An 18,470-nucleotide genomic window follows, 5' to 3' on the forward strand; every position below is an offset into this window, starting at 1 on the left:
CCTGAAACAATAAAACTTCTTAAAGAAAACATAGGAGAAACACTTCAGGAAATAGGACTGGGCACAGACTTCATGAATACGACCCCAAAAGCACGGGCAACCAAAGGAAAAATAAACAAATGGGATTATATGAAACTAAAAAGCTTCTGCACAGCAAAAGAAACAATTAACAGAGTTAAAAGACAACCAACAGAGTGGGAGAAAATATTTGCCAAATATACATCTGACAAAGGATTAGTATCCAGAATATATAAGGAACTCAAACAACTTTACAAGAAGAAAACAAGCAACCCAATTAAAAAATGGGCAAAAGAGCTAAGTAGGCAGTTCTCTAAGGAAGATATACAAATGGCCAACAGACATATGAAAAAATGCTCAACATCACTCAGTATCCGGGAAATGCAAATCAAAACCACATTGAGATACCATCTAACCCCAGTTAGGATGGCTAAAATCCAAAAGACTCTGAATGATATATGCTGGCGAGGTTGCGGAGAAAAAGGAACTCTCATCCATTGTTGGTGGGACTGCAAAATGGTGCAGCCTCTATGGAAAATGGTATGGAGGTTCCTCAAACAATTGCAGATAGATCTACCATACGACCCAGCTATCCCACTGTTGGGAATATACCCAGAGGAATGGAAATCATCAAGTCGAAGGTATACCTGTTCCCCAATGTTTATCGCAGCACTTTTTACAATAGCCAAGAGTTGGAACCAGCCCAAATGCCCATCATCTGATAGAGTGGATACGGAAAATGTGGTACATCTACACAATGGAATACTACTCAGCTATAAAAACAAATGAAATACTGTCATTTGCAACAACATGGATGGACCTTGAGAGAATTATATTAAGTGAAACAAGTCAGGCACAGAAAGAGAAATACCACATGTTCTCACTTATTGGTGGGAGCTAAAAATTAATATATAAACACACACACACACACACACACACACACACACACACACACACAACCCGGGGGGGGGGGTGGTGGTGGTGGAAGAAGATATAACAACCACAATTACTTGAAGTTGATACTACAAGCAAACAGAAAGGACATTGTTGCGGGGAGGGGGGAGGGAGGAGGGACGGAGGTTTTGGTGATGGGCAACAATAATCAGCCACAATGTATATCGACATAATAAAATAAAATAAAATAAAATAAAAAAAACAAAACTAAAAACCTTCTGCACAGCAAAAGAAAGAATCAACGGAGTGAAAAGACAACCTACAGAGTGGGAGAATATTCTTGCTAAATATGCATCTGACAAGGGACTAATATCCAGAATATACATAGAACTCAAGCAATTATACTGCGTTTGCTCTTAACGTGAATGTTAAACCCTTTGAGAGAAAAGCCAGGGCCGTAGGTCAGAGCCGCGCTGCATCTCCGCGATAGGGGGCAGTGTGTCCTGCCAAGTGTCACAGCCGCCCTAAGCTGCCCTTGTCATTCGCTTTCAGAGCCTTCTTAGGAAAAGTGAGGCCGTGTTTCAAACCCGAGATATAATTATGATCATATGTGATTAAGCGTCACACCGTCCACAAACTTCAGGAATAAATATCAATTGCTGAGAAGGGTATTAGCTCTCGTGGGGCAGCGTGTGTATTGCTGCAATCTGGAAAGCCTTGTGTGGCGCAGGAATTCGTCCACTCGCACACGGACACCCAAACCTCCATTCTCCGCCCTACAGCACACTCTGACCGACACGGAGAAAGAGCAAGAAAAAGCGTCGGAGAGGCGGGGCGAGGCGGCGCCCTCCGGCCGAGCCTGAGGGTCAAGGGGCGCGGGGCGTCAGGGCCAGGCAGCTGCCGGCCCCAGGCCAGCCCGCGCGCGCCGCTCCGGAGCTTGACTCTAACCGGCCCGCCCCCTGCGCCCGCGGCATTCTGGCCTGAGCTCGGAGGCCTAGCATGGCGCTGCTGGCCCGGGTTTTCTTTGCTCGGGGCTCCCGCTTGCCTCGTGGCTTCGGTTCTCGGCGGGTAAGGCGGCGCTGGAGGGTCCGAGGGCCCGGCTTCCTCCCCGTGAGCACCCTGCCCGTGCATGCGTCCGGGGCGGCCCCCGGGGGCGTGCGAGGAGCGGGGGCTGCGGGCCTATTCCTATCTCGGGTGAAGGCTCGGTGTGGGTAGGGAAAGGGAGGGCACGTGGTTTTCCCAGTGTTCACATTCCTGCAAGTTTCCAAGTTGGGTGGAAAGAGGTGGAAAAGGGCAGGAAAAGATGCGGCACCCGCAGGCCCGTGAGCAGGAGTGGGAGAGGAGCCGGGGGGTGGGGCAGTGGGCCCACGAGGGCGCATTGGCCTTACCTGAAGTGCTTTTTTACCAGGCAAATCTGTGTGTTGGTTATGCAGTTAAACCTTAATACAAACAAGTTCGCATGAAACTAAAACAAAAACTAAACCTCAGCTGTCTGTAGACTCCCCTTCGTGGAGGTAAAGCTGGGAGAGGTGGCCTCCACCTCTGTCTCCTCCACGCTGCTGTTTTGTTTTGTCAACATCTCTCCGTTAGACCAATAATCGGAATAAAATATGCAAGTGAGTTCAGCCGGAAAGGGAAGAAGGAGAAAGAAAAACAAAAAGAACAGTAATATCAAAGGCAGGTCGTCCCCCCAACTACATTTTAAAATATTAATAAACTGAAAGCAGGTTCTTTAGCCCGGTAGAAAAATTAATCTGCCAACTGTGAAAAAATTGTTTTCGGTTTGACAGAATGGGCAGCCATGGTGTCCTTTTTTAAAAAAAATAAGGGCAGCAGTAGTTCCAAAGGTGAACACAAAGAACTGGTGTGGTAATTCTCACAAGTAAGAGAACTTTCTTTTAAAGTGGGATATGTTCATGGCCGAGTTTTGTTGGTACTGTTTTCTCCTCCTGTAAAGACTAGGTTATAGGTGATGGGGGGTGGGGGGGAGAGAAGACTATATATTTTTTCTGATTTCTTCTCAACTTTCTCATTTGAAACCTGCAGCAGCTCTATGAGGTAGAAAAGTCTTCAGAGATTTTTTTTTTTTAAACACAAATCATTAGGATTGTAATAATGTCATACAAACCATATCCCAGCTCTTCTGTCACCGTTAGACAATACAGTTTGAGAGAGAAAAAACGAACTTGTTTAAAACTTAATTGTAATCTGACAATTGTGAAATTCCCTTGCTTAAGAAAAATGGAAATTTTGAGGATGTGGGGTATGGAGGTAAGAGAGACACCTGTAAGTGTGATTTGTCCCCTTCCTTGCTCATGGAGGCTGTTGTTTGAATTCCTGAGAGGAAAAGTCTTAACATCTGTGCAGTGGGAGGTTGTTCCAAGGGACTGTCATATTTTTGTGGGCAAATACAAGTTGTTACAATTAAAACCTCTGTTGTGAATATTTTTGTTACCAGGAACCAAGAGAAATATTTCATTTGTGGTAGAACCAATTTGTGAAGTGTTATATTAAATTGTGCTGTTAGATAGTAGGCCTCAGTTCAACTCAAACATTTAGTGAGAACTGGCTTGTGCTTGGCCCTGTGTCTATTGAGGACTAAAATGGACTGGACTTGAAGGTTTGAATGTGTGGTGTGAGATGAAGCCCAGTTTTGTTTAATTCCCCTGAGAATGCCAGTCTCTAAGAGAGGGCATTTAAGGTGGGATCTGGAGGAAGGAGAGAAGTAAGGGATGCCAATCTTGATATGTCAGTGGGCTCTGGGACTCCTAAACTGGATTATACCATAACTAAGTTGCAGAGGTGGGGGTGAGAATGTTCATTCTGTCTTGGAGTATTAGGGAAGGCATCAGAGCTCTCAGAGCTGTGTTTGAATGATGGATGTTGGGTGGTGGTGGGGAGCAATTTTTGTGAAGATAGCGAGGTAGGGAACAGTTTGGGGAACCCTGAGGACTTTGTTTTCCTGAGTGGAAATTTCAAGGGAGATGAGGCAGGGGAGGAGAGAGGGGCAGGAGCCAGGTCATGGCAACTTGGTGTGCTATATGAAGCTAAGGAATTTGGACTTTATGTAGCTAGCAGGAGCCATTGGAGGATCCTGAGAAGTAACATGATCATGCTTTCAGTTTTCTGGAGAGCAACGTTTTGGATGGGTTGGGGTGAGCAGAGCCTGAAGGCTGGAGACCAATTAAGAGATGATATACAGTAGGCCTCAGTATTTGTGAATGATGTGATGTATGGGCCTTTGAAATCAGGCAGTGAGTAGAAAGGAAGGATACTGCAGAGGTAAAATGCATGGGACTTGGAGATGGGTGGGATATACCAGGTGAAGAGAAGGAGGGTGTGAGGGAGTCATGGGAGGGGGAGCCTGTGTGGGTGACGGTGGCCTCAAAGCTCAAGTATGCATGTGAAGAAATTTCAAAACAATGTTCCTCTCAAAAGTGCAAAGCTAATTTTATAATATTAAAAAAAAATCTAGATCTTAGTTTATTCCCCAAAGGTCACTAGAAACACCAAAAAAGAGTAGGGAAATTCTAAAGTTAGCTAGGATTTCCTTTGGCTCATATTAGGAGGCACTCTATTGATGTTTGGCAACACCTATTTTTTTTAAAAAAAATGCCATGTAGAAAATGCAGTCTCAACTGTTTTATGATCTTCCTAAATTGATGAATCACTCTGAGGTCAAAATGCCTAGGTAAATATAAGTCTAGAATTAGGACATAGCTGAACTTTAATCCCTTCCAGTCTGGGAAACCCCCACACTGCATTTTGTCATAACAGCAGTGTTAGAACTGTAGGCTTTCACCATTACTGGACTGATGAGACAATGTTGCCATTACCTTTAGCCCGGATGTACACTCTATGCTTCAAAACTGTATTTTCTAATGCGGCTTAGATATCTCCATCTGAATATTCCAAAGGCATCCCAGGGGGGCATTTCTAATACAGAATTCTTTATCCTTAATCTTCCAGTTTGGGTCTTCTCATGTCACCCCAGTAGTTTCAGTCATGGCATCACACCACATGCAGCCACTTAAACTAGAAAACTCAGTCATCTTCAGGTCTCCTTCCCTAACCACTCCTAGCCCGGTTGTCTTCTGGATTCAGGCTAATTTACATGTGAAATATGTGTGGAATGTGTTGTTGTCTCCTTTTTATTTCTGCTTCCCTCAGTATCTCTAACCTAGAGTGCCTCCTGTCTGACAGGTCTCTTTCTGTAACCTTTCTAGAACACCAAAGCAAAGCAGAAGTAACAGACATTGAAGTGGAAAAAGCTTGAGAATGACCCTTATCGTTTTAGTAAGTGGGAGACCCGTTTACCTGCTTTTAGCGAAATAAGTCAACGTGTGAGGACGTTGGGCTTGAGGCAAGGAGAAATCATTGGACCAGGCAATTTTAGGTACAGTGGTAATTCATTACATCCTCACTTTCTGGGACCTTCAGACTTGCAAGTAATTGTATTTGCTAACTTTCTACCAATTCTAATGGTAGCACCTTGGTCTAAGCCATCATTGTTTCTTTGCTGGCCCTCTATACAAATGTCCTAACTAGTCTCCCTGCTTGCACCCTTACCTCCTACACTCCATTCTCAGCACGGCAGCCAGAACGATCCTCTAAAAGCTTAAGGCACATCATATCAAAACTTTGCAGATGTTTCCCAGTCAACTCAGAGAAAAAGCCTAAGTCCATGTAGTGGCTGATTCAGCCTGCATGATCCAGTCCCCTTTACCTCGCTGCCCTCTCCTCCTGTCTCTGTCTCCCTCCCTCCCTCCTGCTGCAGCCACACTGGCCTCCTGACAGTTCCTCCATGCTCTGGGCAGCCTCCCTTCTTGGCGCCTTTGTTCTTATTCTTCCCTTTGCCTGAAACCATGTCACTCATCCCTCACGTCCTTTGGTTCTTTGCTCAAATGTCCCCTTCTAAGTGAGGCTTTTGCTGACTACTCTATTTGAAGTAGCAATGTTCTACCTCTGTTTTGTGCCATATTTTTCCCCACAGTACGTATCAACTTTTAATATAGTTCACATATTTTACTTAATTTCACTACATATGTCACTTAATTTGTTTATTCCCTCATCCCCCCAAAGGTAATCTTGCTTAGGGTAAAATATTGTGTCTATTTTATTCACTGCTGTATTGCCATTGCCTAGATCAGTGCCTATGTCTGTGGCATAGTAGATGCTCAATAAACACTTGCTAAAAATAAATGAGTGAGTGAACTCTATACCTGATCATAATGTCATGTTTATCTGTAATACGTTTTCATTTAAGCAAATTTCTAAATCAAAACAAACCCTTTCAAGAGCAGACATTCTAATTTTTGGTTCAAAGAAGATAGTTATGTTAGTTTTGGCTAACTTGATGGGGGAACAGTAAGAGATGACTCAAATGAGAGCCAGGTGAAAGTGAAGACCCCAGTTGAAAATTTTAAATTGCCTCCTAATTTATCTCTCTGATTTCATCTCCCCTTTTTATGTCGTGTTGGGGAAGCATCTGTTTGGTCTATATCTTATTGCAGACATATAAGAACTGTAATAAAAGTGGGAAGTATACCCGTAGCACAGAGCATCTACTTTTTCAAGGACTCATGTTCACTGCTATAAAATGTATCATTACTCAAAAATGTAATTTCTGTCTTGCTACTGGCAACTGCATAATTCAGCCTAGCCTTTGAAGCTTGGAATCCAGCTAAGTACTTTCTTTTATATTTGCTCAGCCTTACCTTCAAGTTGCTGTGGCAACGAGATTTGTGCTCTGCGGAAGCTCAATATCAGTGGCCTCTGTGCGGTGCCCTGCTTTAAGTTAAGGAGCAGGGAGAGGTGCTCAGATAATCCACACAGGCACAGAGCATAAGCTTACCACAGCCAGTTGCAAGACATGGGTGTGGTAGAGTTTGGACACTTCAGCTATTTTTTTTTTTGGTTATGAATATTCATGAGATACAAAGCTGATTGTCACCCCTCATGCCCAAGATGTGAAGGCCAGATTCATACTGGCAGCATACTCATTACCACAAATTGCATTTGTACCCCATGTCCCCCACTTCAGCTATTTTGGCCAATTGGGGTAGGATGATTATTTATTCTGCAGGACTATCCTTTTTGTCTCTAGAACATATAGTTGAACGTGCCACCTAGCTGCCCCTGGTATTTCCAGATGCCTCCAGCTAAAAACCACATGCACTATGCTGAAGTGGCAGTGGTTTGGGCATTGAGAGAATGCATACACGGCACAGACACGTGCCTTCTAGCAACTGGACAGGATAAATTGGGAAGTAGTTATGGAAGGCTGACTATGTGCAAGAAATACATGAGGTGCTTTGAGAATGCAAAGATGAACATTTCTCAAACTCATTCTTTGAAAAATAGAGCAGTTCAGTGTTTACTAAACTGATGTTTTTAGGTGACAGTTAAGGCCCAGACTACAAAGCTCTTATTATGTGAATTTGAGTTGGAGTAAATTTTATCTAAAAAAATGTTTATTTGACCTAAACCAACAGGTAGTTAGAAACTCCAAAAAAATAGATAGGGATGTATTTCATTGTCTTTATAAATATAGCTCACACTTAAGTGTTGAATATAGAGTACTTACACTTCAAGTAAAGCCTATGTCCTTATCATGAAACTGATTCTATGCCTTTTTCCTTTTTGCTATTACATTCTTTTCCTCTGCACTCTTCCTGTATTGTGTGCTTGAATATATGATTCAATTTTGTCTTAACTATGAACATGTTGAACATCCAAGCAGTACAAAAGGATACACAGTGACATCATAAGTCCCTCTCCCAAGAGATTACTACGACAAAGTTTCTTGTAGATCCTTCCAACAATTTTTGTGCATATATCAACATGCATATGAAGACATCCTCATTTAAAAAAGCACACCAATGGGAGGATATTATATGTATTTATCTACTTTGAGTTCCTAACACATAATGCCTCATATTGTTGGATTCAACAAATGTTTGTTGAGTGATTGAATAAACAGTATATCTGTTGCAATGTTTACTTTTAGCACTAAGTTCTAGTTCCTTCTTTTAGTAGAAAATAGATCCATATAACAATGTTTTATTATATGGATGTGCCTTCATTCACTGGATATGTCTTCTATGGAAATGCATTTGGATGTTTTGTGGTCTTTTCTACTGCAAACAGTACTTTAATGAACATCTTTGGCTATGATGAGTCCCTTGCATTTCAATATCAATTTTTGGATAGGCTTGTCAACTTTTGCAAAAAGGCAATTGGGATTTTGATAGAGATTTCATTGAATCTGCAGATCAATTGGGGGAGTACTGCCCTCTTAACAGAATTAAGTTTTCCAATCCATGACACATCTTTTCATTTATGTAGGTCTTCTTCAATTTCTTAATGATGTTTTATAGTTTTCTATTTACAAGTCTTACACTTCTTTTGTTAAATTTATTGATATTCCATTCTTTTTAATGTGATCATAATAGAATTGTTTGCTTAATTTCATTTTCATCTTAATGCATATCTTTGAAAGCTTTCTCTCCCCCATTCCAAATGAGTGAGTATATCTGTTGGATAAATTTCTAAATGTGGAGTTGCTGGGTCAAAGGGTATTTATATTTAACATTTTGATAAATGTGTTGCCAAATTGGCCTCCAAAGAAGTTGCCACAATTCATATCAACAGATTATGAGTGATTTTAATAAGTTATTTCTTGTAGTATATTTGAGGGGTCTTCAAAAAGTTCATGGGAAGATCCATATTATCTTTTAATTTCATTTTTTTTCATGAGCTTTTTGAAGTACTCTCATATTACCAAATTTTGAAGCTTACCAGTCTGGTAAGAAAAAAAATGATATCTCCCTTTGTTTAAATATGCTATTCAGTTAAAAATATGGTTGTGTATATGTTGTTTATGTGGACTACCTTTTTAAGACCTTTGCCCAGTTTTTCTGTTTGCAAGTGACTCTATACTCATGTACCCGTAGATCTGGGTACTTTTTTGGGGGGTGTAACCTAACTTTAAGGATGCCGTAATTTATGGTCATTGGAAATGATTTTTAATTTTTTAAAACAAGTGTCAAAGAGCTGGATTTGATTTATATCATACATTCACATAAGACTCTACATGTCTCCCATGCACTTTTGTGTGGAATTGGACCCTGGCCAACCAGTTTTATATCCAATGAAATAAGCATTTCCTGGATGCCTAACTGGTGCCAGAAACCCTATTATAGTGATGAATAAGGCAGTATTCCTGCCTTACTGAGTGCTCACAATCTAGTGTGGAAGCTTAGAGCTTGGTGGAGAAAGGGATTTATTTGCTCGTTTCTTACAGATACGTCTGTTAAAAAGTGTCAGCAGAAGTGTTGACACTTTTGCTTGATTTTGAAGACTGATTTTGCTAGGTTGAGAAAGCAAGTGGGTAGTTCTGGCTGAAGCAAAGGCCAGAAGGTGAAAGTGCTTGGCAAGTTTTGTGAATGCTTGGGGTTAGTAAGTGTAGAGTTTACCCCTATGTGGTGGAACAGGTAGGACATGGGGCTAGGAAGGTAAGTTGAGGCCATATTGTCCAGTGGCTTGAATCCTATGCTCAAGAATTTGATTTTTGTCTTTTTGACTCTGGAAGGCATCAGTTTTTGAAGGGTGAGATTTTAATGTGGAGGCCCAATCAGTGGTGATGATGATGATAAAATAGCTATGCTAAGGGTTATTTAAATATTAACTCATTCAGCCTCATAACTTTCATATGAGTCTACTATATAATTTACACATTTGAAACTGGATTTTCTTAATAATGTACTTATCACATTAAACAATTATTTTTTACAGAAATTTGTTTTACATGAAACTTCAGAAACTTATCTATGGTGCAAAACAAAAACATAAACAAAAACCTTTGATTTTCCTTTTTTTTGTATTGGTTTTCTGGGTTTTATTTAAACTAGGAGTCATATACTCACATGCCTCAGGTCCTTGAAGGCCCTGAAAATGAAAGAGGCCATCAAGTGGAAAGGGCTCACTTTTCCTGTGTGAGTGGGGGTGTGCAGAGCTCAGGTCTTGTCCCACGGGGGCAGTTAGGGTTGTACTTAACTGTGTAGGAAGGTGGACCCAAGTATTGGTAGAGCTTCTGATTTTTTATGTGAATTCTCCTAATTAAATGTTGGCTCAAATTTTCAAAACAATGGGCAGACCTAACCAAACATATATGGCCTAAGATTAACAATCTACCTCTATTTTAAATATTTACTGTAGACATTTTAGACTAGCCAAAATAGTTAAGCAATTTAGGTATGATCTCATTGGTAACAGTCCTTATTCTCTAGGGAAGGGACAGAGTCAAGACTCTTTCTGAATTGCCACTTTGAAGATCAGAAGTACAGTCACTTCTCATTAGTTTAGATGCTGTAATTTAGGAGTACATGGAGGAAGATACTGCTTATATGATATGAGAGAGTGATGAGTATGGAGGGGGAGGTAGGTGATGGCTAATATTTTGGGAGGAGATTTAAAGCTTCTAACACTGAAAAATAAATTTGTATTGCCAAAATTGGAAGGCTTTAGAAAGTTTTAAGAATTTTAGGTCACTGAAGATCTTCAGAAAAATCAGTCTTGATATGAAAGGTGTTATTTCCATTTTTGAAAACAACTTATTTCTAAACAACTTATTTATAGAAAAACTACAAAGCAAGATTTTCTTTTAAAAGCCTATTTTGTATTCACTTTTTACAATTTAAAAGAAATGGCCAAAATGCTATTTCAGGTTATTCAGGATAATTTTTTGTAGAAACGGGATGGAATACAGTATCATCCTGTGTGGTCTGGTAATTTCTCTGGGTCTTAATGCTGAAATGAACAACTAACTTTTAGGCAGAGATGGCTTGAATTTATATTCCCATATGTGCTGTGAATTGTCAGAGGGTAATATTAAAATAGCATATTGATTTCTTCAGTTTTGTTTTGGTGGGGAAGTGGAGTCATAAGATCAAGTATTGATCAAATCAACTGAGATAAAATGAGTAAAATTGTGCTATGTAATAACTTGTTATGTTAGATGTTTATCCGGAATTGTTATTATCAAATGTGATATTTTTACCTTTATAGTTTTTCTTCTACAGTTAGGAGGTTGAGAAAATGCTTTAAAATAAATTTTAAAAGTTTGTATGCAAATATCTTAATGGTTTATCATAAAACCCACATCAAAACCCCTATACAAATGAATACTAAATAAATAAAAATTCATAAGAGAGCTTTAGGAAAACTGGAATACATTTTTTCCTTATTATTAGGTAATGACACATTTACCAGCCTACTCACACAAATTTCTTGGTCCATCATCTTAATGTAATAGTTCTGGAGGTGGGTGGCAGCCTTAAGTAAAACTGCCTTTTATGTAGAAAAAGATTATTGTAGGTTGCTTGGATTATCATGCTCTGGCAAAAGAATGCAAAAAGAAAATGCTTTGTCAACATGAAGCTAAAAGAAATGTGATGACTGGCTTTGAGCATAATCAGATTTGCAAATTTATCCTCACCAATTATGTTATACATGTTCTCCAATTTTGTCTTTCAATAACATTTTTTTTCCTGGTTATAAAATGAAATTATACATATTGGGTAGATTTTGAAAATACTAAAAAACAAGCAAACAAAAACAAATAATTATTCAGAATCCCATCACTTAGAGATAATTGTGTAAAGTAATGGGTGGAAATCAGAGAGATCTTTGATTTGAGTCAATTTTTTACTACTTATTAGAGGTTGAGTATCTCTTATCTGAAATGCTTGGGACCAGAAATGTTTTAGATTTCAGATTTTTTTTGGAGTTTGGAATATTTGTAGATACATAATGAGATATCTTAGAGATGGGAATCAAGTTTAAACATAAAGTTCATTTATGTTCATTTATATATATATATGTGTGTGTGTATATATATATACACACACATAACTTATTATGTATTTATTCACCTTATACAGATAGCTTGAGGGCAACTTCATATAATATTTTAAATAATTTTTTGTATGAAACAAAGTTTGTGTACATTGAACCATCAGAAAGCACGGGTGTTACTATCTTAATGGTGTCGCCCATGTGGACAATCTGGTTGTTTGGCATCACCATCATTCCTATCTCTGAATTTATATGCTACCAAATAAGCAATCATTTTCTTACACTTACTCACACGTAAGTACTCAACAGTAAAAATATGAGATATGATTAATATAGTGAAAAAATAATGTGTTCAGGGTAACTAAGCAGCACAGTAGCATCACCAGAACACCTGCATCAGCTGTTACACAACAGCAACAGCAAGCAACAGCAGGCTGAATAAACTGTGTGTTGTGTGCCTGCGTTTTGACTGTGGCCCTCACACTGAGGTCAGGTGTGGACTTTTCCACTTGTGGTATCATGTCAGTACTCAGAAAGTTTTGGATTTTGGAGCATTTCAGATTTTGGATTTTCAGATCAGGGATGCTCAGCCTGTATTATTTGTCTTTAAAAATAAATTACTTCACTTTTCTGTGCTTCAATTTCCTCATCTATAAAACGGGAGTAACAATAGAATTTACCCTGTAGGGCAGTTGTGAAGGAAGTCTCTAGGAGACCTTGACATGTGGTGAATATTGCATGTACTACTTACTGTTATTTATTTCTAGTCTTTTTTCTAAGTATATATTTTTGATTGTAGATAAGAACATGCTATGTATTTGTTTCCTTTTTTTACTTACTGTCATTTAAGTATTTTCTTGTGCTATTTCCAGTTGATGAACAGCCTTATGCTAAATCATTGACTGTATCAAAGAATATTTTTAACCTCTCTGAGCCCTTCGTGTACAATGGAGTAAAAATAATACATATTTCATGTGGTCGTTGTGAAGACTAGATAGTTTGATATCTAATGCTGGCACATGGTGATCACTGAATCAGCAGTAGTGCCTATTGTTTGTTATTATGTTCAACACTTGTTTGCTTTTTAATTAAATGTGAGAGCATGGCAGTGATTTTCACAAGTAATATGAGTATAAGCTGTAAAATATATAATAGGGCAATGCAATTTTCTTTTTTAGTTCAAAATGAATTTATTTTCCCCCATTTTAAATATGACAGAAGTATTTTATCCGTTTTTAATTTATTGGCCGGAAGACAACATGGGAAGTGGCATTTGATTTAATTAACCTCATGAGGAATTTTTTATAATTTTTTTCAGTGCTTCAAAGATGGAATGTGGTTTTTACCCACATTATTTCTGTAAAAAGACAAAAATGCCTTATATTAGTTTTTAAAAATTTAGATGTAAGCAAAATACTTGCGAATAACAATGCTAGCATTTATAGAGTGCCTGCTGTGTGCTACACACTGCTCTAGGTATTTTTCTTGTATTAACTCATGTAATCCTTACAGTGTCCTATGAAGAAGGTTCTTTCATGTTTCCATTTTATAGATGAAGGAACTGAGGCACAGAGAAGTTAAAAAAACTCGATGAAGTTTAATTTAGATTAAATTAATTTAATTTAGGGGGAAAATTCCATCCTATATAGTCCAGTTTTAGAGCTCATGCTTTTTAAAGAATTTCACTGTTACTTAACATTCAGAAAGCAAAAGAATAAGTGATTCAGTACAATACCAATACGTTTACAGTGAGTTTGTGTTAATCCAAGAATGTGATAATATTACATTCAAGAGTAAGTTTTAAAAATTTCATCTCTTTTGTGGAAATGTGTGCAATTTTTATTTCATTTTTTTCCCTTTTAGTTTTTCAGTTATGGAACAAAAATATTATATCAAAACACTGAAGCTTTACGGTCTAAATTCTTTCCACCCCTCCAAAAAGCAATGCTACCACCCAATAGTTTTCAAGGAAAAGTGGCGTTCATTACCGGGGGAGGTACTGGCCTTGGAAAAGGAATGACAACTCTTCTGTCCAGCCTGGGTGCTCAGTGTGTGATAGCTAGCCGGTAAGCCAGTCTCAGCCTGTTACTTGGCAAGCAAGAGTCTGTTGAAGAAACTGTTCTGTGCCACAATATTGAAAACACTGTTTGCCGGAGTTGTTTGATTTGTATCTTAATCTTATATAAAATATTCCTATAGATTACTTAAATAAATCTCCTTGGAAAAAGACAGTTATAATTTGAGATGATGGAAATAATGAAATTTATGGAACTGATATGAAGTTTACATTTCTCAAATTCAGTGATATAATATTTTTTTTTCTGTACATGAAGATGAAAAGTTTTACATTGAGGTTGCTTTGTTTTTGGTGGGAGTGATTATGGTTACTACATCATAACTGATAATTAACCTTGTACCAAGATAATGAATGTAATCATTCCATTTTCTATAAGATGGACAGATATTTCAGAACATCTATTGTGATAAATATAGGAAAGGAAGACCATATGGAAGGAATGTCTTCTTATTTAGGCCTATCCTGGTACCCTGTAACTACATAAGTCTGGAGCTTTGAAGACTGGTGAAAAAAACCGACCCCTTCTTCCAATTTTGAATGGTGTGAAATTTTAGGTAGGCCAGGTAGTCATCTGAACCACAGTCACTGTGTCATTCACAAAGGCAGATTGGCCAGAACGTTTTTTTAAAAAATTTTATTTTGTAATGTTTTTAAGAGTTTTAAAATATGATTTTGATTTTAATACTACAAAATTTATATTCATGGTTTATTTTTTGTGTTTCTTTCAACAACATGAGATTCTGACTGCATATGGGTTATCCAAACCCTATTAACATTATATCATGAATGTATTTTCTTTATAAAGCTGGAGTTGGCAAGAGAACAGATACAATGATTATAATTAAGGAAATAATTTAAATCTATAAGTAGATAATGCTAAAGTAACTGAGTTAAATGTGAATAATTCAATAAATTAGTATCAGATATGTAAATATTCTTTTAGAAAATGAACTTATTTAAATTGATTTCTGTGTAGATATAACTTTTGTACTGTCTCAGAAATGCTTTTCTTTAAGCTGTGGATTCTGTGTGTTCTTTAACTTATGGAAATAAAAAGATAAAATGTAATAAGAAGTTATTTCAGAACTCATGCAAAGCACCATGTCTTTATTTCTAGGAAGATTGATGTTTTGAAGGCTACCGCAGAACAAATTTCTTCTCAAACTGGAAATGAGGTACATTAAAAAGCAGTGATTTAATTTACATTTGGGAATGATAACATGCTTAAATAATTTTATTCATGTTTTTGGTTTAGGAAATCTGGAAAGTGTAGGATTCTTTTTTCTCTTTGTTATTTTGCAGGTTCATGCGATTCATTGTGATGTGAGGGATCCTGATATGGTTAAAAACACTGTGTCGGAACTGATCAAAGTCGCAGGGCATCCTGATGTAAGTGCAATTGTGATGAGGCCAAAGTATGAGGTGTTTGATATTGATAACATCAAGATCACCTAGATGCACAGAGGAAATAAAATATTGATGTGAGCGAGTGCTATGTTGAGAAGCACCTATTTTCTGTCCCTAGGAAAATGCCATCTCTGCTTAAAGCAGGGAACAGTTTAGGTGGACTGCTACACTGCTTCCTTTCAGGAGTACTTAAAAAAATGCATCTGTAATCAGAACAAACTTGATTTCACTTCATTTAATAAGGTTATATAATAACAAGAGCTGTAATCCAAGAGCACAATATGTAGTTTAAATGATTTATGCTCTTTGCTTTTCCTAATAACTTTTGATTATCTCTCACATCGATGAGAGCAATACAAACAAGAAAAACTGCAAGAAATTCCAAATTTCTCCTTGTAAGACCAGAGATGTGCACGGGTATTTTGCTGTTATTTGGTTCATTTACTGGAGAAAAGCCATTTCTTCCAATAGTCTCAAACACAGTAATTTTCTGTGTTAAAAATATATTCAGACAGACCAATAATATTGAATCTGCTGTGGAACTAAACAAAATCTTTATTGATAGTGAATAAACAGGTCAGCAACCAAGAGTTTCATCGGGTAAGTTAAACTAAAATGACATCAGAAATTAAAAGGCATTTTTTTGAGATTCCTTGAAATAAAGTTTAGTCACATAGTAGATGCTTAATCTGTATTTATTAATGATAGAATCTGTGCTAATTTTAAGACAGGAATTAAGATTCTGAAATTTGGTAAATAACACAGGAGATTTCACAGATTCCAAAAACATAAAACTGAGTTAAATCTCATGGTATTGTTTCGTAGCTGACTGTGACCATCATCTTTATTGTATTATTTGGATTAATAAGTTTCAGAAATAAAAGCACTGGAGGGAAGAAGTTCTTCCTCATCTAAAAGTTTCTGTTAACTTGCCTTATTTATTTATTAGATCGTGATAAACAATGCAGCAGGGAATTTTATTTCTCCCTCTGAAAGACTTTCTCCTAATGCTTGGAAGACCATAACTGACATAGTTCTAAATGGCACGGCCTTTGTGACACTAGAAATTGGAAAACAACTAATTAAAGCACAGAAAGGTATGCTTATTTATTTTTCACATATTTATTGGCCCCTATTGTGTACAGGTTCTGTGCTAAGCCCTGGGATGCTTATAAAAGTGAATGAGACGTTCTACAGTTGTACAACTCGCAATGTAATGGAAAAGAAAGATACTTAAATAATTACCATATGTTATGATATGAGCTATAGTAAATAAATGTTTCAAATGCATTGGAAATCCAGAGACACGAATGACTACTCTCCCTCAGGTCAGTGATCAGACTGAGGACCAAGATGTAATTTGAACTGAATTTTCAAAGATCTAGAGGTGGAGAAAGGGGAGGGAAAGGAACTGTGAATGTCCAGTGATAGAGGCTTGGTGGAGATGGAGAGCAGTAGGGCTTAGGGAATGATGAGAAATTTGACATGGTTAGAGATGAGGGGAGAGGGGAAGGAAATGATTTGGGGGAGGTGGGTTGGGGTGTAATTGGGAAAGATCTCAATACCAAAATAGGGAGTTTGATGTTAATTCTGAAAGAAATGGGAAGCTATTTCCTTGTGGATTTTCATTGAAGGTGTCTCATGAAGAAGGTGACTTGATTGAAAATGAAGCTGGCAACAATGTAGGGTATGGAAAAGATTGAGGGGACCTATTAAGGAGGGTTTGATTAATTTTTTTTTTTTTTTTTTTTTTTTGCACGTGGATAGATAGCATGGGAGGTAAGGTAGGAGACATTTAGAAGATAAGTTTGACAGGCCTTACTGATAAGATGAGAGTTTTTAGCTGGAGTGAACAGTTTGGATGATGATGATATCAACGAGGTTCAGAACACTGGGGTTGAGAATAGATTTAGAGGGAAGTTGCTGGGAGAATATTTTTGTTAGTACAATGAACACATTTCTTTATAAAAATTTGTGTGTATGAATGGTAAACATATATATAATGTCTATGTGTATATATATATATGTCTAGAACCAGCATATATTTATTTCCTTAGATACTTACTGATAACTTTTGTGTACCAGGCCCTGTGCTGCATGTCCAAAACACAGAGGTGGACAAGACTCTATTCCTGAATAGGTTGGGGTTGGGTCTTGAAGGACGGGGGCATCTTCTCAGAGAAGGTAGAGAGTTTTCTGAACAAGGACAAAGAGAAAGGATGTAGGAATAGGCAGAGGTACGCTAGAGAGGACTAGCTTTTTTTTTTTTTTTTGCGGGATGGCTAATAACTTCCACCCTTTCTCCATGTACTCATTGAAATTGAAATCATCCCTGGTCTCTCATTTCCAGTACAGCAAAGTGGATAATTTATATTTGGAGTTTGGGTGATACATTTTGATTTTATTTATTTATTTTCAGGAAGGAAGATCAATAGATTGGGAAGAGAGACAGGGAACCCTGATCTCCCCTGCCCCCTGGCTCATGTTTCAGTTTCTTTCTCTTTCTGCCTCTGTCAGCTCTACATTTTTGGTTCTCTGTTTCTCTCTTCATCTCTGTCTCTTTCATCACTTTGTCTCTCTCTGCTTCATTGTCTCTTTTATTTCTTTCCTCGCCTGTTTCTGTGATCCTTGATTTCTGTCTGACTCTCCCTTCTTTTCTCATTATTGTCTTTCATTTTAACATAGACTTTGATTTATTTTTACTTATCATATTGGATTAAAATTCCATGGGCTTCATTAAAAATAGGTAAGACTTTTTAAAAGATAGAAGCCAGTTTTTATTCTTCCAAGATTCCTGTCAGTTATTGATGCTGTTACCTGACGGAGTTTGGAGAACTTGGACCACTGGGCTGAAGAGAGTACAGTATAAAGGATCTATTCTGGTATTGGATGAACAGTCAAGGAACTCAGGTGCTAATGGTCTCTCAAGTGTGTCAGTGTGGGGAAACCTGGAAGTCACTTCAGGGGACAGCAATCTATGATAATCTATGATCATAAATATGTTAGGTGATCTATCATCAGGAAGTCAATCAAGGTAAGCCATCTGGGAAATCAGACTAGAGAAGGTAAGGGCACCAGCAACTGGAAGATAGAAGCTCACTTCCTGGGGGCAGGAATTGGTGATGATGTGCATCGGGAGGGGACAGCAGATGACTGAGGATCAAGAGCACTATGGCCTTAGCAGGGACAGAGAAACTAGAATTAAAGGGACTGACAA

At 37.9% G+C, this 18,470-nt stretch overlaps 1 protein-coding gene across 3 annotated transcripts in view; it reads left to right on the forward strand.

The window, feature by feature from the left end:
- Positions 1 to 1,469: 1,469 nt before the first annotated feature.
- Positions 1,470 to 18,470, forward strand: part of DECR1 (2,4-dienoyl-CoA reductase 1) — a 43,381-nt gene continuing 26,380 nt past the window's right edge. For all 3 annotated transcript variants that reach the window (XR_010021770.1, XM_063079468.1, XM_063079467.1), the window contains exons 1-5: positions 1,470 to 1,980; positions 13,633 to 13,835; positions 14,964 to 15,021; positions 15,149 to 15,235; positions 16,203 to 16,350. Coding sequence is in view for 2 of the 3 variants with exons in the window: in XM_063079468.1 (XP_062935538.1) it covers positions 1,912 to 1,980; positions 13,633 to 13,835; positions 14,964 to 15,021; positions 15,149 to 15,235; positions 16,203 to 16,350 (565 nt within the window). In the remaining variant the exon portion in view is untranslated. The remainder of the gene's footprint in view (positions 1,981 to 13,632; positions 13,836 to 14,963; positions 15,022 to 15,148; positions 15,236 to 16,202; positions 16,351 to 18,470) is intronic.

This window comes from Cynocephalus volans, chromosome 15, assembly GCF_027409185.1.
Source record: "Cynocephalus volans isolate mCynVol1 chromosome 15, mCynVol1.pri, whole genome shotgun sequence".
Classification (NCBI taxonomy): Eukaryota; Metazoa; Chordata; class Mammalia; order Dermoptera; family Cynocephalidae; genus Cynocephalus; species Cynocephalus volans.